The sequence below is a fragment of the Anolis sagrei genome, chromosome 1, assembly GCF_037176765.1.
Source record: "Anolis sagrei isolate rAnoSag1 chromosome 1, rAnoSag1.mat, whole genome shotgun sequence".
Lineage (NCBI taxonomy): Eukaryota > Metazoa > Chordata > Lepidosauria > Squamata > Dactyloidae > Anolis > Anolis sagrei.
The window spans coordinates 238,708,271-238,731,592 of record NC_090021.1 but is presented as its reverse complement, the minus strand read 5'-3'; the positions used below and the strand labels follow the sequence as shown (position 1 = coordinate 238,731,592).

The 23,322-nt window shown below is 40.6% G+C and overlaps 1 protein-coding gene across 1 annotated transcript in view; it reads right to left on the bottom strand.

Moving 5' to 3' along the window:
• SYT12 (synaptotagmin 12) overlaps nt 1–23,322 on the bottom strand; it is a 99,332-nt gene that overhangs the window by 13,228 nt on the left and 62,782 nt on the right. Inside the window, exons 5-7 of the mRNA XM_060770029.2 lie at nt 5,465–5,680; nt 4,269–4,389; nt 2,401–2,534 (exon numbers count right to left, since the gene is read on the bottom strand). Coding sequence (XP_060626012.2) covers nt 2,401–2,534; nt 4,269–4,389; nt 5,465–5,680 — 471 coding nt within the window. The remainder of the gene's footprint in view (nt 1–2,400; nt 2,535–4,268; nt 4,390–5,464; nt 5,681–23,322) is intronic.

The following is a 23,322-nucleotide window of genomic DNA, read 5'->3' as shown; positions in this document are numbered from 1 at the left end:
TTAAGTTATAGAAAGTTATTTAATTTGTGGTTGTCTTTTTATGGTCAAGAATGAAAAGAAGAGCTTGTGGGATTGTTTGCTGGGTGTGCAAAATTACTTGGTCCCATTTGGCTACTATGCACCACTGAATCAGGATGATGTTTGCCTCTCCATCTCAAAGCAGCCATTCTGGTTTGAGCATCTGTGATCAGATATTTCCTCATTTTCATGAGCACAATGTCCAGGAACTCATTCTCTCATCTTCAAAAAGAGGCGGGATAAGCCACAACAGTGGGTCTCTGGCTAGTCGCTATGGTAACCTATTCTTTTTCTTGACTCTATGCCACTTCTGAACAAGGTTTTCTCCTTATTATCACTCTTCTGAAGATGATTATTTTAGAGTTGTTGCGTTAGCTTCCAGCACAGAAGCTTTTTGAATGACTGAAGAGCAAATGAAATTATGTATTTGGCCTTCCAGCGGATGCAGTGATTCTGTTTGCATCTCCTGCGCTGGCTTTCCTTTCCCAGGGCTTAATTTCAAAGCCTTTGCCTTGCATGCAAGAACCCTTGTAGGCAGAATCTATTTCTCATTTAGAAAAAAAACTTGTGAACTCAGAAATACTCAAAAGAAGAAAGAAACTCTCGTCAGCAGGAATGAGGTGGCAGGAATTGTGATTTCCCTGTACCTCTTCAGATGGGTGCTGCTATTTTCTAATGATCTTGTTAGATGCACCTGAGGGTCATGGTCACATAATTGCTACCATAATTCCCACCTGATGTGGATTTGGCTAGCAACTGAAGTTAGCATGGGCTTCCTCGGGGCAGTGAACATTTGGGCCTCCAGATGTTTTGGCTACAACTCATGTTGTCTTATTACCATTGACCAGTGCTGGCTGGGGTTTCTGAGCACTGAAGACTAAAATGTCTGTAGGGCAAAAGATGTCCACATGGCCATATGGTCTGCCTCTGAGATAAAAGTGTCTTTGAACCCATTCATAAAGATAAACCCCTAAAGGAAATTTTGGGGGATAAACCAATGAACTAGTTGAGAGATGAACCTCTCAGTGTTTCTGCAACATCTCTTAGTTGAGCAATCTGCTCCTATGAACTACCTCCAATTTGCATCATGAAAGTTTTAACTATCTCTTAACCTTGACAGCTCTGCTTTTCCATGCCCTTGCTAACCCCAAAGCAAATTCAGGCTGTGTCACAGATCCCACCTTTGAGGCCAGTGAAAACTGTGGTGCTTGAATTACCAGTGCTGGCCTATCTCCACCAGGACATGCCAACATGTAAGTGTGACTTCTGCATTAGTATGCACAACTACTTCAGTCCAGCCTAAGAATCATAGAATCATAGAGTTGGAAGAGACCTCATGGGTCATGCAGTCCAACCCCCTGCCAAGAAGTAGGAAAATCACATTCAAAGCATCCCCAACAGATGGCTGCCCAGCCTCTGTTTTAAAGCTTCCAAAGAAGGCACCTCCCTCCACCACACTCTGGGGCAGAGTGTTCCACCATTGAACAGCTCTCACAGCCAGGAAGTTCTTCCTAATGTTCAGGTGGAATCTCCTGTCCTGTAGTTTGAAGATTGTTCCACGTCCTAGTCTCCAGGGCAGCAAAAAACAAGCCTGCTCCCTCCTTCCTATGACTTCCCCTCACATATTTATACATGGTCATCATGTCTTCTCTTCTGCAGTCTAAACATGCCCAGCTCTTTCAGCTGCTCCTCATAGGGCTTGTTCTCCAGACACTTGATCATTTTAGTTGCTCTTCTCTGAACTCATTCCAGCTCTTCCTTAAATTACTGGATGAGCACTTGCTTTCCATAAACAAGATACATGTCTTTATTTTATTAATTTTTCTAAAAAGGGGGAGGATGAGGGAAAGAGTTCAGAAAAACAGTACATTGGTAAGACCTCTGTCTGAAACTCTTCACTGCTGCTAGTCATAGCAGAAAGTATAAGTCTAAAAAGACCCATTAATTTTGGCTCAGTTTATTCATTCACATGTGGAAGAGTCACCTGAATTAAAATGTTATTTAAATCATGAATGGGAAATCTATGGCCATTTATATGTTTGGTAACAATTTCTACCACTCAGATTACTCATAGTGTTGAATGGGGCTGATGAGGCCTGGAGTCTAGCAATATCTAAAAGATCACAGTTTTCCAGTGCTTACATTGGATAAGCTTGTAATGTTATGGATAAGGTCAGGGTTGCAGCAACAAACCACATTTCTATCCTGCCTGGGGGGAAAAAAAACCCTCTGGTGGCATGACTTGAACAAGTATTGGCACAGCCGCATCCCAAGGGTGTTTATCCTTGAGCTGGGTCCCAACACCAACAGGAGAGCATAAGTTCCAGTACAATATTTCACTGGATAACAATGTATTTTCACTTTGGCGCAGGATATTCTTACCTGTAGGACAATTGCTGGCACTGAAAAAATCATGGCCTCATTAAACACTGGATTTGCTTCATCTCTTTTCACGGCAGTCTTTTTCTTGCTGATTTTGCGGCCATCCTGCAGTAAATATACTTTGACGAAAGGATCTGAATGAATGGGAATAAGCAATTCATTTTATTTGTATACAAAAAGTCTAATCTATTTCTGCTAGAACAACCAATGCATTCTTTAACAGAGGCATTAAATAATTCGACTCTGTACACATGTAAACCATTCCTCGGCCTAGAGGACAGCACATTTTAGGCTAGGTTTTCAGGAATGATAAATGTTATGACATGCATTCAAGTCACCTTTGGTTAGATTGGAACAACACATGTATCCAACACATGTATATCCAAGTATCTAAATTTTGATGCAGATTATTTAGCCAAGAACTAACTTACATCAACCAAGAAAATCCAGTTAATTAAAACTGAAAACAACTGGAACACTACTGAGACCCTTCAAAGGCAATCACCTCCTACAGATTTTCAATTTCTGCTGACTGTTATTTAAGTAGCGTCAGCATGATTCCAAAGCAATAGATTCTCAAATATTTTCATGACTGCTCTCCTGTGACAATTCCCTGGAGATGACCAGAGATGCTTCGAAATAGTAGGTGAATATCCCTTCCCTCTTTTTCTTCAGTACCTTTAATTAGCAAAAGAACTGGTGACTCTAATGTAGCTAACTCTGGGAGTTAACACCATGAACAAATTTATTTTCTGATGTGTCTCTCATTATTACACCTTTTAGTTAATCATCTTGTTCAGGAGCTCCAGGATGAATTCTCACTGAAAATTTGGATGTTGAATATCATCATCATCATCATCATCATCATCATCATCATCATCATCAGCCATCCCCTGCCATGTGTGGCTGTGGTTCAGTCTGTGTATTTGTGTTTTGTGTGTGTATATATGTGTATATGTGTGTTTGTGTTTATATATGTGGTTTTGCGCATGCATTGCAATGTATTTTTTATTTTTTTGCTTTTAAAGTCTCTTTTGCTGTGTTTTTATGAGTGATGGTCACTTGTTGGCCTGATAGGTGTCTTGTGTCCAAATTTGGTGTCAATTCATCCAGTGGTTTTTAAGTTATGTTAATCCCCCAAACGAACATGACATTTTATTTATATAAATGATGACTATTATTTTGTGCCTAAATGTTGTAAAGCAATGTTTTGGGCTGAGAAGATTATAAGAAACGTTGTCCAGGGGATGCCCAACTGTGTTTACTCAGTCTTCGAGGAGGCTCTTTCCTTTGGATGAAGGCTGATTACTTAAAATGTGACAATTCCCTTATGGCATCTTGCATATTTAGGAATTGCCCCAATCACTGTGATTGATAGAAACAGGGACAATCTTATTAATTGTGAATTCTTTTCAAGATGGAGAAAAAGACAGTGTCTTTTCATTTCGGTGCTACTGATCCATGCATTAACTCAACAGTGATCAATTGAAAATCTTTCCCTCTAGCATCTATTTACATCACTGTGGCAGGATAAATTCTATGAATGTTCTAAGGATTTATCGAGACGCAAATTACATTTACTCATAAGATATTAATTTTTTTGAATTCCAAATTATTCAATCAATCTAAAACCTTAACTAATGAAAGAAAAAGCTATGTATGTTTTTAAAGCTAAAAATGGATTGGCCTATGGCTCAAAAACTAACACACCAGGATACTTTTCGTAGCTCTGCTAACCATCAAGTGAAAGATTTGTGTGCAACACTGTGAGTACATTATGCCATAGCCATTACACCTCTATCATTTCAACAATCTACCCAGCATTGCATGAAGAAGGGATATGCAATATTTGAATGCTTTTTACTGACCTGCAGACATTTTGCCATTGGTCCACACAAGATTCTTGGCTTTAACCACAACTACAGTCAATCTCTCTGCTGTTGGTAGATAGCTAAGAGAAAGCAGGATTTCCCCCACTGAATCCCTAGCCTGCAAGGGGAAAAGGTGAAGGCTATTAATTGCTCATTAGTCTATCCCATTAATTGTGTAAAAGAAATAGGGGTAGAAATTGCTTCCTGGTCAATGGCAGTAAGGAACATAAGGTCAGGTTGCTCAACTGTAACCATGTTTCTTCAAGTGGTCTTCTACGAATCCACACAATATTGAGTTACTGCAACTGCACAGACTCCAAAGAAATGCTTTCCAAGCTGTGATCTTTCAAATTTTGGTGGTAACTCCACCCACTCCTCCTCAGGGCATAAAAGGCACCCTCCTGGCTCTGTGCTCCCCAGTTCCTTTGCCACTAAGGCTGCTAGAAAGAGGAAGGATTGCATACAAAGGGAGGAATGGGTGGATTTGTGTAAATTCACAGAAGACCACTCAAAGAATCATGGTTCTAGCAACCTGTCCTTTTTCTTTGTGGTCTCTGTGAATGCAGACAATATGGATACCAGCAAGCTTAAGTCATAGATAGGCGGGACATATGCCAAACCTTCACCATGTAGTAAATAAAACAATGGGTTTTAGTCATCAATCAATATTTTGATGACCCAAAAGGTGGCCAAGATCTCCACCCTTTTCAGGGGTTTGTACACACCTTCCTGATCCCTCAGTTCAAGTGTTGTGGTCTCCATTGAATTGCCTGAAACGAAGTTATAGCCTTGCCTTTGGGAGTGGTTCAAAAATAATGACTGACTAACAACACATATCTTTCTTCAAAATATTGATGATAATAATAATAATAATAATTATAATGCTTTATTTATAGGCCACCCTATCTCCCCAAGGGGGCTCTGGAAGGTGACAGCCAGGGCCATCCCTGACCATTCTGTTGCTTCAGGCAGGGCTGTAAATTATGCTTCCCACACATCCAGCTCAAAAGTTAAGGCATAAAAGTCCACAAGTCTTCTTCCCATATCAGTTAGAAGCCCAAATAAATATAGTAATGTTCTAAAACAATAAATAAGCAATTGGTTTCTCTTACAGGATATCCCAAATCAGCTGCCTCGGGCAACTATCTCATCCTACCGTATGGGGGAAAGAAGTACCAAGACAGCTAACCTACCTTGTTCATGTCCTGTAGATAGAGCCATGCACTGAAAGGACGAATAGAGAGATCTAAATCGGACAGCTTCAGCTCAGCTACCCCAGTGCTGATGTTCCTCTCATCTTCATCAATGCCAAAGACAGAAAACCTTAAACTGTTTTCCTCCAAGGCAGAAGGATCCAGGGGAATTGAAAATCTCTCATCAAAGAAAACGGAGTAGGCACTCCTTTGGATCTGCACAAGAAACAGGAAGCACAGGAGAAGGTAAGAAACACTCAAGTCCCAGGACCCTGCCTGCTGTCACTGCTTTCACATTCCTTTTAAAGAGGAGATGTTTAGGTTATTTATTTATCTATTTATGATATTTCTATTCTGCCTTTTTCAGCCCGAAGATGACTCAAGGCAGCTCACAAATTGGTAGCAATTCGATGCCATAACAGTCCATAGTATACAATAAAAAACAATAAAACAACATTATAAATTCCATACAAAACCATTAAAAATATTCAAAACCCAATGTCTTCCTGTTAATTTCATTTTCCAGAAGCATCATCTAGGCTGTTCCATGTTTCGTTCTTTCATAGTTCCATGTTTATCTATTACATTGCATTTTCAAAAGCTTGTTCAAAGAGCCAGGTTTTTACTTATTTCCGGAAGGTCAGGAGGGAGGGGACCAATCTAATATCTCTAGGGAGGGAGTTCCACAGCCGAGGGGCCACCACTGGGAAGGACCTATCTCTCGTCCCGCCAAACATGCCTGTGAAGAAGGCTATCCTTACATAATTCCATATCATCAAAGGAGCAAATTGGGAGATCCAAAGGGTTAAAGTAGCTTCTCACTATATTAGGACCTTCTGATGTGTATGACTACAACTGCTAACATCCTCCACTCACATGGCCAATGCTAATGTGACCTTGGGAATAGTGAGAATCATAGTCTAACTACCTAGAAGGCACCACAATAACAGTTATGAATTCAAGGAGTTGAATTATCCAGAAACATGTGCACACCTTGAAGTTGTCTGTTGAAAACATCATCTTATTAACCTCCCCCTACCCCTAAAGACGGAGCCCCCGGTGGCGCAGTGGGTTAAAGCACTGAGCTGCTGAGCTTGTTGATCGAAAGGTCGCAGGTTCGATTCCGGGGAGCGGCGTGAGCTTCCGCTGTCAGCCCTAGCTTCTGCCAACCTAGCAGTTCGAAAACATGCAAATGTGAGTAGATCAATAGATACCGCTCCGGCAGGAAGGTAACGGCACTCCATGCAGTCATGCCGGCCACATGACCTTGGAGGTGTCTATGGACAACGCTGGCTCTTCGGCTTAGAAATGGAGATGAGCACCACACCCCAGAGTCAGACATGACTGGACTTAATGTTAGGGGATTACCTTTACCTTTACCTTTACCACTAAGGACAACACAGCCATTAATATGAGCTAGTCAGCCCCTTGAAGAAGAGACTTGTCCTCTTCCTTTGAAGTCCTCTGGAAATGACTGGATTTGTTTTGCAGCAAAAAGGTGATGAGGAATGTGTTAGCAAAACCTTTTCTGTGACTCTTCAGCTCTTGTTCAAATAATTGCATTCCACACCCATACCAGTTTCTGCAATGCCAGAAAACTGGAAAAGGGGAAGGAGAAATCACAAACCCATTTCACATAAATAGCAACACTTGATCTCAAGGTCCTCGTGCACTGAATAAACCTAACCAGCTCTGAATACATGTTGTATATGAAAATCTGTGAGTGTCAAAGGCAACTGCTGTTGAAATAATACATTCTTATGAAACATCTTGGAAAACTTTAGCACACATCAATAGGTAAGAGACTCAAAGGGGGAGCTCATTCTTTCATGGCCGACCAAATACAAGAATATACTACAACTATAAATGTGTGCTTTGTATATATGTACATATGATCATACTGTGGAGCCCCCCGGTGGTAAAGCAGGTTAAACCGCTGAGCTGCTGAACTTGCTGACTGAAAGTTCAGCGGTTCAAATCTGGGGAGCAGGGTGAGCTCCCACTGTTAACCCATTTCTTCATTGCTTAGTGGGGATCTGAAGCCTTGTTTCCTTGCATTGCCTATCAGTATCCCTCACTGGCTTTCTATATACATAAATGTTTTATTTGTTTGAGCTCTCAGTGTTTGGATCTTCTCTTTAGCAATACTACAGATATATTTGAACTAGTGAGTGTATATTGCTGATGTTTCAGAACTGATTTCAAGAAAGACTCCCTGGAGAGTGCAAATAAGCAAGGACCATGTTTTACACCAATGTCATTTTTTGGAATCCAAGAATCTGCTTGCCCTTTCACTATTTGCCTCAGACATCTAGGGCGCTTCCTGTATTTCTGTCTCAAGACTTCCCATACGCTGTTGATTGTGCTAATTCCTTTCAAATTGCTTATTGATTCCCTGACTTCTGGTGACACACAGACAGGTCTCATTTCATACTTACTGCTTGCCTGCCAGCTATCCTGTTTACCCAGCAGCCCTGGAAGAGGGATTTCTCAAGATCTATCCTACTCTGTGCAAAATCTATAGCATGCTGGCTTCTGTCTGTGAATCCTCTCTGACTAATGCACTCAGCACACTTTGCTGATTAAGCATTTTTCTCGTATTTACCCTTCAAAGCATTTGCATCTAGCGACTCATGATTTCACTGTTTAAGCAATAATAGCTTCCAAAATCCAAAGATTTTCTGCCTATGACTTCTTCAGGCCAAACCTCGTGCTTATGCAGGTAGGGACAGCCCTCTGTATTTTGCTGCCTGAGACAAAGAACAAACCAATGCACATTTCCCTGCCGCATGTATGACCAGATTGGCAGCTGAATCTTGCTTCATCAGGATGGCTTCCTCCACCATATCAGAGGGTGGCCAGCTAACCTACAAAGGGGAAGGGGAAGCCACAAAAAGCTCCACTAGCACCTTTGGTAAGAAGCAGCATGCCTTTGGGAAGGTGACTGTTTCCAAGCAGGACTAATCAAATGACTAAATGAATAGGGTGTGAATAAGCAGCACAGTCTGGTTATGGAGCAATAAAAAAGGATATTGCTGTCACTCTATTTAAGATGGAATGACAGCTTAGAATTCTACTTTTAAGTAACTGAATGCTTGGACAGAAGAGAGCTTTCTTTTTATCACTTTCTACACACATGGCAATTAACATAAAAATGTATTACACCTAATGAAGAATTATATACAACCAGAAAATGTTTTCCTGATATTCCTCTGAGAATATAAATTTATATAGTGAACCATTTCTGCTCTGCTCCGTTCTCCTCCCTCTCTGTCTCCCATTCCCAGGGTGCGTGGGAGGTTTGCTAAATAAATGATCAAGCTTGCAGTACAAAGAGACTGTAGCTTTGCCATTTGAAAGGAAATATTGTAAACAATGTCCACTAGCATTACAAACACTCCACCTTATATGGGTCCCTTCTGCCCCTGCTGTTTGTTCTACCTTCCTGGATGAAGGTTACTAGTTTATTCAATTGATCTATAGCGAAAGAAGTTTTTCTTTCTCTCAAAAAACTACAACAGAAACAAATGTTCATGACAGAGGGGTGAGTGTTGGACTTGGAGAGACCCCTGCTCAGGCCTGGAAACCCAGTATATATTCTTGAGTAAGTTACACTCTCTCAAAATCAGAGAAAGGAAACCCCATCCCCAAATGAATCTTGCCAACCAAATCCGATAAGATAAGAGTTGCATACATCAATGTTGATTTGAAGGCACATAACAATAACAGTAGTTATGTTATTGTAGGCCAGGGACAGGAATGCATGTTAGGCTCTCCTAAAGATTTTGGACTTTAGGAGAGCCGATTTCCAAAAAATGAAGGAAACGCTGAGCAGCATTCTATGGACACAGATACTAAAAGAGAAGGGAATTACGGATGGATGGGAATTTCTCAAGAGTGAAATACTCAAGGCACAATTGCAAACTGTGCCAACAAAGAGAAAAAATAGGACAAGTGCAAAGATGCCAGAATGGATGTCCAAAGAACTTCTAACTGTGCTAAAACACAAAAGAGACATGCACAAGAAGTGGAAAAAGGGAGAAATCACCAAAGAAGAATTCAAACAAATAGCCAACACCTGTAAGGAAAAGGTCCGCAAGGCGAAAGCACAAAACGAGCTCAGGCTTGCCAGGGACATTAAAAACAACAAAAAGGGCTTCTTTTCTTATGTCAGTAGAAAAAGGAAAAACAAGGAGGCGATAGGGCCTCTTCGAGGAGAAGATGGGGCAATGCTGACAGGGGGTAGGGAAAAGGCAGAACTACTTAATGCCTTCTTTGCCTTGGTCTCGCAAAAAGGTCATCTTCAACCTCAGGAAGATGGAGTGGATGAGGGATTAGAAGACATCCAACCCCAAACTGGGAAACAAGTCGTCCAGGAATACCTGGCAGCTCTAAATGAGTTCAAGTCCCCAGGGCCAGATCAACTACACCCAAGAGTACTGAAGGAACTAGCGGAAGTCATTTCGGAACCATTGGCAATAATCTTTGAGAGTTCTTGGAGAACGGGAGAAGTTCCAGCAGATTGGAGGAGGGCCAATGTGGTCCCAATCTTCAAGAAGGGAAAAAAGGATGACCCAAACAATTACCGTCCGGTCAGCCTCACGTCGATACCAGGCAAGATTCTGGAAAAGATTGTTAAGGAAGCGATCTGCAAACACTTAGAAACAAATGCGGTCATCGCTAATAGTCAACATGGATTTATCAAAAACAAGTCATGCCAGACTAATCTGATCTCTTTTTTCGATAGAGTTACAAGCTGGGTAGATGCGGGGAATGCTGTGGATGTAGTGTACCTGGATTTCAGTAAGGCCTTCGACAAGGTCCCCCATGACCTTCTGGCAAACAAACTAGTCCAATGTGGGCTAGGCAAAACTACGGTGAGGTGGATCTGTAATTGGTTAAATGGACGAACCAGGGTGCTCACCAATGCTTCCTCTTCATCCTGGAAAGAAGTGACGAGCGGAGTGATGCAGGGTTCCGTCCTGGGCCCGGTCCTGTTCAACATCTTTATTAATGACTTAGATGAAGGGCTAGAAGGCATGATCATCAAGTTTGCAGACGACACCAAATTGGGAGGGATAGCCAATAGTCCAGAGGACAGGAGCAGGATTCAAAATGATCTTGACAGATTAGAGAGATGGGCCAAAACTAACAAAATGAAGTTCAGCAGTGACAAATGCAAGACACTCCACTTTGGCAGGAAGAATGAAATGCAAAGATACAAAAAGGGGGATGCCTGGCTCGAGAGCAGTACGTGTGAAAAAGATCTTGGAGTCCTCATGGATAACAAGTTAAACATGAGCCAACATTGTGATGTGGCGGCAAAAAAAGCCAATGGGATTTTGGCCTGCATCAATAAGAGCATAGTGTCTAGATGTAGGGAGGTAATGCTACCCCTCTATTCTGCTTTGGTTAGACCACACCTGGAATATTGTGTCCAATTCTGGGCACCACAATTCAAGAGAGATATTGACAAGCTGGAATGTGTCCAGAGGAGGGCGACTAAAATTATCAAAGGTCTGGAGAACAAGCCCTGTGAGGAGCGGCTTAAGGAGCTGGGCATGTTTAGCCTGAAGAAGAGAAGGCTGAGAGGAAATATGATAGCCATGTATAAATATGTGAGAGGAAGCCACAGGGAGGAGGGAGCAAGCTTGTTTTCTGCTTCCTTGGAGACTAGGACACGGAACAATGGCTTCAAACTACAAGAGAGGAGATTCCATCTGAACATGAGGAAGAACTTCCTGACTGTGAGAGCCATTCAGCAGTGGAACTCTCTGCCCCGGAGTGTGGTGGAGGCTCCTTCTTTGGAAGCTTTTAAACAGAGGCTGGATAGCCATCTGTCAGGGGTGATTTGAATGCAATATTCCTGCTTCTTGGCAGAATGGGGTTGGACTGGATGGCCCATGAGGTCTCTTCCAACTCTTTGATTCTATGATTCTATGATTCTAAGTAGAACTCACTTGGAATCCTGTGTGTTCTGCTAACTACTCTGTTTCAGCCATATGATTTGGGAGCAATGTTGGACAAACTCCTTTTTAAATCTACACCAGTGTTTCTCAACCTGTGGGTCAGAACCCCTGGGGTGTCATGAGAGGGTGCCAGAGGGGCCACCAAATACCATCAGAAAACACAGTCCTTACTGTTGGTCATGGAGGTTCTGTGTGGGAAGTCTGGCCAAATTCTATTGTTGGTGGGGTTCAGAATGCTTTTTGATTGTAGGTGAACTATAAATCCCAGCAACTACAGTTCCCAAATGTCAAGGTCTATTTTCCCCAAACTCCATCAGTGTTCACATTTGACCATATTGAGTATTCATGCCAAGTTTGGTCCAGATCCATCATTGTTTGAGTCCACAGTGCTCTCTGGATATAGGTGAACTACAACTCCAAAACTCAAGGTCAATGCCCACCAAACCCAGTATTTTCTATTGGTCATGGGAGTTCTGTATGCCAAGATTGGTTCAATTCCATCATTGGTGGAGTTCAGAATGCTATTTGATTGTAGGTGAACTATCAATCCCAACAACTACAACTCCCAAATGGCAAAATCAACCCCCCATCCCCAACTCCACCAGTATTCAAATTTGGGTGTATCAGATATTTATGCCAAGTTTGACATTGAATGAAAATAAATCTTGCATATCAGATATTTACATTATGATTCATATCAGTAGCAAAATTACAGATATGAAGAAGCAACAAATATAATTTTATGGTTGAGGGTCACCACAACATGAGGAACTGTGTTAAGGGATCACGGCATTAGGAAGGTTGAAAACCATTGATCTACACAGTCAAGCTACCATCACTGCTCTCATCCACCCTCTGCTCTCCCAAAGGGCTCCCACACGACCCTTCAGAAGGCATTCTGCTGTAATTTTGTATTTCCCACCTTAATTACTTTTCTGTAGTAAAAAGAGAGGCAGGAAAACCACAGGAAAATTACAGGTGGCAAAATGCTGATGTCTGGACTCAGGAGATGTCTGATAATGACCAATCTCCCCCCACCCCCTCTGGAAATTAGGAAAAGAGAATGGCTCAAGCTCAGAGGTTCATGGTTCAGAACAAGGCTGAGTTTGCAGGCATTGGTGGAGCAGGAAGAAGTGTGGATGGCCAGGTGCAGTGAGCTCCAGAGACAAAACGGTGGGAGGCGGTGCAAAATCAAAGGAAAACAGTCATAAGACAAGAATATCAGCACAAAATATATGACAATAACAGTAACAACAACAAAAAGACAAAAGAGGAAGAAATCAAGGAGCACAAAAGTTTAAGCACTGGCGGCCGATGGGCCCACTGTTGTCCTGCTTCATTATTTCAAGGTGAGCCAAACACTACCACTCAGCAAATACAATCCATTATTGGAGTCAGGAATAAAGGGAAATAAAAGTGTGTCAAGGCACTGGACATTGGTTATTTATTTAATTAATTTGTTTTAATTTATACACTGCCATCCTTCTGGATTGGACCCATGGTGGTTTCCACATAAGAAGAAGGAACAAAGCAAAGAATAGAAAAACCACTGCCACCATTAGAAGCAATGAAATTACAAGGGACAGAAGCTGCATCTACATCTAAACCAGAAAATACTCCAGAGCAGTCTGTTCTGGAGTGCCCTGGATAGATGATGGGCAGTCTGCACATACAATTCACACAGCTGGTCAGGCCAATAGTGCATCAGCACCAGTGCCCTGTCCTCCTGACCAGAAGCGACTCCCTAGCAGAGCCTTGCTGGTGCAATTACTTCCATGAAGCCACAACAAGAGGCCCTGCAATGTGATCACCATAACTGACCATGCCAGCCAGACTCTGCCAGGGAGCTGATTCTGGTCAGCAAAATATCAGTGGGACTTTTTGACATGTGGACACTGGACTGCCCCTGATCCAGCTCTCCACACATCAAAAAATCGAGGCTCACTCCAAAATTTCCTGGAAGCTCCAGAACAGCATGCAGTTCCTGTGATGAATTAACGGCTTCTGCAGCAGAATCAGCCATACATCACCTGGACTGTTTACAGTGGGTTGAAATGACTATGATTTATTTGGCATGTGTAAAACAAGGAGAGAGCCAGACCTGAAAGAAACACATCCACAAAACCTTAAAAGAATAAGCATGGAACCCCCTACCATTGCAATAGAAAGAGAGCTTTTTTACCCATCTGAAAGCAATAAATGAAAGGTAAAAACAGCACATGGACATTGGATTAAAAGAAATACAGAACATCCCTCAAAAAAAGTTGACAGGGAAATCTGAAAACTACCCATGCCTGCATTGTGATGGGCCTGAATGTGGAAGAATTTTAGACCCATTCACCATTTATTTGACTATGCACTTGACAAAACTGGGAAAGGCAAAGAAGACACATGCGGTCCTTGCCTGCCTCTGTCAACTTGTCCTCTTTCAAATCTTGACATGTGTAATTTGGTTTTTTGCATGATTAATTGTTGTATGCAAACATTTTCTGACTATTAAAACACACCAAAGAATTACAGAACATTTATGTACTTTATAGATTTCAGAAAAATCTTGGATTGTGTCGGCCAGGAACAATTATGGTTCTCCTTTTCAGAGTCTGTAATTTATAGACCATTGCAGATTGCAGATTTAAGCAGACACCATGCTGTCCATTAGCAAACTGCCATGGCTGAGAAGATGGCATGCTTGAAAAGTTATTGCTCTTGTGCTGGTATGAAATGTTAACAAGGGGCAATCTTCAGTTTTGTAAATACCTGTAGGTAGATCTCTTATTTATTTATTTATTTATTTATTTATTTACGGTTCTTATATTCCGCCCTTCTCACCCCGCAGGGGACTCAGGGCGGATTACAGTAAACACATATATGGCAAACATTCAATGCCAGTTTGACAGACAACAAATACAGACAAATACACCAAGGCTATTTAACTTTTTTCTGGCCGCCAGGGGAGCTGCTGCTTTTCATCGTCCATCAACGACACCGATGAAGTTCTTCCGCATTCCACATTCCCCGGAGTCTTCTTTCTTTATGGCCTCATAAATTAGTTAAATTCAGCCTCCCACACTTTAAGGTGGTACCTTATTTTCCTACTTGACAGATGCAACTGTCTTTCGGGTTGCAAAGGTCGACAATGGGCTACACAATGGCTGGACACCCACTCCAGCCCGGGCTGGCCTCGAACTCATGACCTTTTGGTCAGAGTGATCTTAATACAGCTGACACTCAGCCAGCTGAGCCACAATCCCGGTGCCACTGAACAGGAACCTACTCCAAGAGGGCAAGCTTTACGAAAGAGAATTGAAACAGAGCTGCTTATACACCCTCCTGAGAAATGAATATCCCATGTCTGCCTGCCGCTTCATGTCTGCATCAAGTCAATACTGCTCTCTCTCTCTCTGTCCCTCTCTAGTACCTAAAGATGGTACTGCAAGAAGCTGATAGATTTTAATTCATTGTCTAATAGATTGATTAAAAGCAATTGTTCTATTATAAAACAATAAATCCAGATGTACACTTCTAGGATTACATTTGTATCCACACCAAATTTCACATACCTGAGTTTCACTGTTCTGGAACTATATGACGCATATTCTTTTTGTTATTATTCCAGAAAACAATTGCCTGGTATTATATGTAGGCAAAAAAGACTAGCAATATTTTGGATAGCTTTTTTTTCAAATATTATATTTTATTGCATCTAATCCTACGGTTCTATCCATTGCCTGAAATAATTTCCTTATCAATCGAGCAACAACCTTTGCTCTGTTTTGGTATTCTCGCTTTCTCACACCTATATTTTGCTTTGACACTCTGTGATGTGGAAACAGCCTTTCTGCTAGCTTCCAGGTCCAATTCCTCAAATAGAACACCTCTCTAATGAAGGCTCCTAGGCTCAAGCTGTCGTTCAATGCGCCATTGCATTTTTCCATTCTGCTTCCTCTGGCATCCCTGAGTGCCTGACACAAACCCCTCCGGTGCTTGGAAAAGACAGAATTAGCCCAGAGAACTCAGCCAGTCCTAGCAATTGTATGAACATTAAGCTTTCATCATTTCTCAACAGCAGGGCACACTGCAGAGGAAGAATGTTAGCCATGTTCAGCTGTCACAAGGCTACAGTGCAGGAAGAGCAATGGATTTTCATAGAAGAAGACAAAATATTTAATATGACCTGAGCTGGAATTAGGTTCTATTAAAATCAATATTCCACATTGGGATGCTGGAGTTATGTAACTGTAAGGATTGATGAGGGCATGAAGGTACAAACTGGAGGAAAGTGAATGAGGATAAGAATAACTCCATCCTTTGCACTATGGTATTCCTATCCAGAACCCCTAATGTGTTAGCCCCTACAGTAAATGAATTAATAACTCATTTAATAGCCTCAATAGATGGAAAAATTGGTTTTTATGAATTTAAAACAGTAGATACCATGTGTTTTCAAGAGAGCTGGAATACAGCTTCTTTGGGCTGACGTTCAATAGCCATAGATAAGAACAGGTGTGGGATTGTAGTACAGTAAGTCTGCCATATTTGCCGGGTATACATTCCTGGCCAGGCTCCAGTTACCTGAAACTGCAGACACAACCCAATGCCATCAAATTTATTGACCTCTACTCCTAGCATATCATAGCATTGTGTTGGAGGACCTAGAATGCCCTGGGAGCCTAATGAAGTCTAATACCAAAGAGTTTAATAAAGATATTCATCCCTAGCCTATTTTTTTTCTATAGTCATCACATCAAGGAAGAATTTGATTAGATATGTGCATAGATTTCAGTTTCCACAGCATTGTTGACAGCATTTAACAACTATATTTTGTTTTTATCCTCACTCACTTTCCTCCAGTTCATAATAAACTAAATATCCTTCTCTTCCACAGCATTTTTTCATTTCCTCCATTACACCACGTCACACTCAAGGAACTCTCTCAGCAGTATCTTAATGCGAGAGTTTTTTGGCAGAGTCTCTTACAGCCTAGGGCGTTTAATCACCCAAATAATGTAAAAAAGATTCTATAACAAGAAAACCCTCAAGCAAGAAAATGGTAACTAGCATATCACTAATCCAAGTGTTTCCCAAACTTTTGTTAAGTTGTTCTCTGAAAATTGGAGACACACCTCTTTCTTTTATCTTTCCACTAAGTTCTATATACATTTTTTTCTTAGTTAGCTCCCACAATAATGATTTAACCATAACAGCGGGATTGGACAGTTAACAGTGTCTGTTGATGCTTTAACCTTCCTTTGCCCAGTCAAGGGGCCCTTCCAAACAGGCCATATAACCCAGAATATCAAGGCAAAAAATTCCACAATATCTCCTTTGTTATCTGAGTCCACACTTCTATATATCCCAGTTCAAAGCAGATAATATGGTATTTTATTCACCTATGTGGAAAGGGCCAAGGAGAAGGAGTTTTTGTTTTTTGGGTTTTTTTAATAGTGATACTTGTAAGATTTTTCTCATGCCAAAGAATGCCAAGCTGCCTTTACTCCTTAATTCAGGAAGGTAGTGCCACTCGTATGCTTGGTGGTAAATCCCTGGTGTAGAGAGACCTTCTGTACTATTGGACATGGCACTGAAGGGGGCATCCATTACAATGATTTAATTTTAAAGATATCTTTCAAGAAAACTCGCCTGGGCTTGTTAGGTACTATTGAGGAATCACTGGTCAAATCATGCCAACTGCATGATTATTACCATGACTCCTCATTCAGCATCTTCATGTTGACATCTAGAGGAAAGGTTTGCAATATAATTACTAGATCTGGGCACACAACAACACAAATCAGAAGCCCCAGGACCAAAGTATTGCCTGTGCAGTTACTTCTCCTTTTATAATGACTTGGACCGGTATGACAAACAACTTTGATTTTTGCCTGTATTCCCTTAATCTCTGAAAAATACAATTACTATGACATATAGCAGAGATGGGGAAATTATGGTACTGCCAGTATTGTTGGAGCACAATTCCTATCACTTTTTATCACTATGAGGAGAACCTGTGGGTGCCGTGAGGTAGATGCAGAAGTGGAGGACTCAGAACATTTTTTCTTAAAATGTCCCTACTACAACAGGATCCGGTCTTACTACCTAGAGCCTCTGCTGGAGAATCATACTTATTCAGAGAATAAGGAGATATTGCACATCCTCCTTCAGGGTTCAGATAAAAACTCTATTTTAAAATTGACCCTTTTTATCCAAAAAGCGCTGGCCATCCGTGAGAAGATGGAAGCAGAGAGAGGCGACCTTGCTGCCATCAATAAAACTCAAATTTAAAAACTTAATATGGACACGCCACTAGTTTTACCTACCCATGCCCCCCACCCTAACCCTATTTTAAGGAATTAAACAATTTTAATCTTTTAACCTTTTTATCTCGTAGTTGCTCAATTATTTAGGAGTGGGTTGACAGGCCAGTAGGCCATGATGCCTCGTATTCATATATGGTTTTACTGTATGTGTATGTTTTGTATGTTTTGATATGGTCAAAATTGACTAATCAATAAAGAATTGTTGTTGTAATAGATAGTTATTCTTCCTCAAAGTGGCACCACTGCAATTGACCCCATCTTGTTTCACATTGATGGAAAGAAATATTGAGGATTTGAACATTACAACTAAGCAAATGAACACAAAAGCCTAATCAACATTTTAAAAAGATGTACATTATGAACATCTTAGACTAAAATCTAGTTAAACCCACAAGCAAAACCACAACTCAATCTTTTAAAATGTACATCTCTTGCCTCTGAATTATGACAAGAAAACAAGAGAGATTAGGAGTGGCAGGTCCAGGCTGGGAGAGGTCTTGTTGCAAAGAGAGATTTTCACTACTTGCAGCTTTTCCCCTCCTTCATCTGGCAGAAGTGGTGGGAAAAGATGCATTTGTTGGAATATTTTTTTGCAATGCCCTTCACAAGCTCCTATAGTGTGAGTCTGATATATTTCTTATGAGGATTTCTTTTGCAGTGTTCCAACAGGGGTATAGAGATAACATACTGGTCCCTGATGATCCAAGAAAAAATATTTCAAAAATAAAGAGCAGAGGGGAAAAGAAGATCATATGATTTCACAGATGAAAGCACTAACAAGATATGCAAAGGTGAATAGGATTACAGGGACTCCCCAAGTTACAGACCTCCAATTTATTTATTTGTTTATTTATTTACCATATTTGTATCCCGCTCTTCTCGCCCCAGAGGGGACTCAAGGTGGCCTTACAACAGGCAGCAATTTGATGCCACACACACACATATATATCAAATAAACAATTACAATTAAAACCAAACAATTAAAACATGAATTATTAAAACATCAATTAAAATGACCAATTACTTACAACTTACAGACAACTCATAGTTAATAATGGGTGTGAGACAACAGGAAGTGAGAGAAATCTACCCCTCTGAAGGGAAATTCACTCCTGGAAGAGTTATCATGAGGAAAAGGTGTCTCCACTTAAGCTGTATCACTAATTCTTGTTTCCACAAAAAGCCTAATTTTGCAAAATTCAATTATCACAGAGATAGAAAGTGAGCTGAAATCTTCTGAACAGGGCCAGGACAAACATCAGGTATGTTAAGTCTTCCCTATGCTATCCAAAAAATATAGATATTTTTGGCTAGAGTTACACTCTAGAGTAAACCTATGAGAACAGACTATGGACAGGTTTTGGACTGGGTCGTTGGTCGCTGTATCAGAATTAGATATGGCTATTTAGCTAATAATACTGTTTTAAATTGATTTTAACCTAATGTTTTTACGTATTATGTAATTGTCATGTTTTACTGTGTTTTGTATGTGTGGTCATTGAATTGTTGCTGACTGTAAGCCACCCTGAGTCCCCCCTTTGGGGGTTGAGAAGGGCAGGGTACAAATGTTTGAAATAAATAAATAAATAAACAAATAAACCTTGTCTGTAATCTGGCGACTGCCTGTATCTGCAGTCAAGGAATATAAGAAATACCAAATAAGAAAACTGACTTAACAGTTTTTCACTGATGTATATCCAAACAGTGAGAGGGAGGGATCTATGGAATCAGAAGAATCCCTTTCCCACCAGTGAGCACTGCTACAATGAGGAATTGCGACAGGAATCATCCTTGCTGACTAATGGGAGGGGACGAGAAGCATCCTTCTCCTTGCACCTAGATTGGGAGCTGAAGGGGCCTCTTTATGCATTGTGGCCACTAGCTGTTAAGGTGGTATTGGGGGAGTGTTTCTTACAGTAATGATACATACTCATGCTGAATAAGAAGCAGTTATGAATTTGTATGTCTAAGTTGTGGATCTGTAATTGCAATAAAAATGCCATCCTTCATTAGGAATGCTAATTCATTAGTAATGCTAATTGTACAGCTTCTAATTATATTCCATGAATATATTAACAGCAGATTGTGGAGATGAGAAATAATCAGAATAGTCATATTCTGCAGGTGGTGCACCTGAAGCGCACATATTCTCTCTCTCTCTCTCTCTCTCTCTATCTAATTCCTATCTCTTGCTGAGTGAAAAAAAATATAGAAGTCAATGAATTTGAGAAGCTAAAATAGACCTGGCCAAGGTTTAGGCATATAGTTGTAAATCTAAGGGATTACACTATTTTTGTTAATTGAAAATTACTCTGAAAATGATACAGAATAATTACTTAGTGTGTGCTTATCCTCTAGTGTAACTTACATTGTAGACTATATAGTAAGATAATACTAAACACTAATGTACTTTGCGTAAGCTCAATATAAGGTAGTTTCATGCGCCTTATATAGTTTAAAATAATCCTAGAATATGCCTTTGAAGCCTTGCAGAGTAAAGGGATTCCTTTGGAAGATTCTTCATAAAGTGAAGCTGTTTCTCCTTGCACCTAGATTGGGAGCTGAACAGATCTCCTTTGTCTGAACTGGCTGCTGGCAGTTATAATGGGCTGAGGAGTGGATAAGAACAGGAGATGTTACTGAGTATACATCTGTGTCTAGAAGCTCACCTAAAGTATCAGTGGATATCCTTATCAACAATAAGACTAATTGTACACTTTCTCGTTTGGCTGTTTTTAAAATCAAATGTATCAAGAAAACTTTGAAATTTAAATGAGAAATTTGATTTTAGTTTTAAAAAATCCATTTATATTATTTTATGAAGTACTTTGGCCACATCATGAGAAGACAGGAAAGCCTAGAGAAGACAATTATGCTGGGGAAAGTGGAAGGCAAAAGGAAGAGGGGCCGACCAAGGGCAAGATGGATGGATGGCATCCTTGAAGTGACTGGACTGACCTTGAAGGAGCTGGGGGTGGTGACGGCCGACAGCGAGCTCTGGCGTGGGCTGGTCCATGAGGTCACGAAGAGTCAGAGGCGACTGAACAAATGAACAACAACAACATTATTTTATGAAGTCAGTGCTTTTTTGAAAACATGCCTTATTTTTGAAAATATGCCTTATTGATCAGACAACTGTTTTCAAAAGTCTCAATGGCTGGTTTCACCTGGAAAGCTTGGAAAGATATATTTTTGGACTACAGCTTCAAGGAATGCCCCAGCCAGCATGGATTCTGGAAATGGCAGTTCAAAAACAATTTCCCAAAGCTCTACTCTTTTTATTGGTGGTCCTTTAATTGAATATCCTTTTAGCTAGCAATCTACTTTTTGAAGATTTGTATTTGGAGCCCCTTTCAACTGGAAATGCAACAGATTTGCTTTGCTATGGAATTGCTATTGAGCTATTCCTGGGGTGTGGGTCATACCATCATCCTGCCATAATCCTACATGAATACAGATCGTGTCCTAAATGAAATATGCCTATACCAAGTATTACACTTGACAGCTACCAAGATACATAGGACCTTCTAGGAAGTTCATCAAGTAGGACTGTTGAACTCATAAAAAAAACCCTGAGAAGATTCATTTTGTGATGCCCAGAAATATTTATTTATTTATTTATTTATTTATAATTTATTTCATATACTTGTACCCCGCCCTTCTCACCCCTGAGAGGGTACTCAGGGCGACCTTACAGCAAACTCCATTTGGTGCCATCATAATGATAAGAACAGTCAACAAATCAAGAAATAGCAATGAAAGAGGACCTGTTGTCAAGGATGTATGGATGACACAGCCATAAAAGTGTTCTCAAAAATTGGGTATCAGAAACACTCATTTTAAAATTGAAAATGTATGATTTGTTATTTGCTCAGTTATTACTGACTCTTCATGATCTCATGAACCAGTCCATGCCAGAACTCCCCGTTGACCATTGCCACCCCCAGCTCCTTCAAGGTCAAGCCAGTCACTTCAAGGACAATATCCATCCCTCTTGCCCTTGGTCAGCCCCTCTTCCTTTTTCCTTCCCTTTTCCTCAGCATAATTATCTTCCACAAGTTTTCCTGACTTCTCATGATGTGGCCAAAGTACTTCTTCTTTGCCTCTACTATCCTTCCGTCCAATGAGCAGTTGGGCTTTATCTCCTAAAGTATGGACTGGTTGGATCTTCTCGTGGTCCAAGGCACTCTCAGAACTTTCCTCCAACACCACAGTTCAAAAGCATCTATCTTCCTTCACTCAGCCTTCCTTATGGTCCAGCTCTCACATCCATAGGTTATTACGGGGAATACCATTGCTTTAACTATGCGGATCTTCGTTACCAGTGTGATTTCTCTACTCTTCACTATTTTAGCAGGCTTGGTCATTGCTCTCCTCCTAAGAAGTAAACATCTTCTGATTTCCTGGCTGCAGATGTATGATGTTGCATATAAAACTGTTTTTTTTTTAAAGACCAGACTTTTTTTATTGACCGGAAAAAATAGGACTTGGGAGGGAAAACAAACAGATCAACATATATAGGAGGCCACTGTTTAGATCTTGTAAAAATTAAAATAAATAAATTAGTCGCATAGACAAAGGTACACATACTTTTCCCATCTGGAAAAGGTCAGAGCCATATTTCAGGCATATCTAACAGGACTTGGCATCCTATTCAATAGTTACAATTCTGTGAGTTGGCTTTACAATTGTTGAACTGTTAGGGACTGATGTTTATAGATGTTAATAGTGGAACCTGATTGGGAAACTCCCTAGATGGAAAAGCAAGTTTCTGGGGAAGTGCCTTCATCACATGTAACACTGATGATAGAGCTCCATCATTGGTTAAATCTGACAATTCAGTATCTCAGTCAGAAGACCTGACACTGATATTCATACCTCTCAGCAGCAACCATGCATATATAGATAAGTGAAAAATCTTGGGACTATGAATAGAACTAATGAAGAGCACAAAGAAAAAAGAGAAAGGATGAGCATAGCGTAGCAAAGAGACAGCTTTAGTACAGACTACTTATGTGTTCAATTCACAGCCAGCTCAGCAGCAATGTTTACAGTTGCCTTGCCAAGTCTGTGCTCTAGGGATATAACTCATTTTCACTCATTTTTAAAGGCCATTTGAGATGAACGTTTGCAAACATTTGAAAGAGAGTGAGAGGTCAGATGCTTTATATCACAAGTTTTGCAGGGTTTCCTCGCAGTTTAAAATCATAGGGTTAATTAATATGTGTACTGATAGAGCAAGAAAGATGCTTATATGCCAGGTTAGATTTGTATGGAAGTCGTGTAGGTGGAAGATCATGTGGATATTTTTCTGTATAGGTCCTGCAGATATATATTAGTGTCATGCAACAGAAACTCTCAAACCAACAGAATTGGGAAACTTTCTCCTTTTGATCTACAACATCAATCAGCACGGCCACAGATTGTGGTGGTGGCTGGAGAATTATGGGTTCTGCAATTTCCAAGCATTGCATAATATAAGATAAATCTGTGTAATGGCTTTCTATGATCAGTAGACAACACCTGTGCTCTTAAAAATGAGTTCAGAGGGCAGCTCTAAAAGAAAGAGACA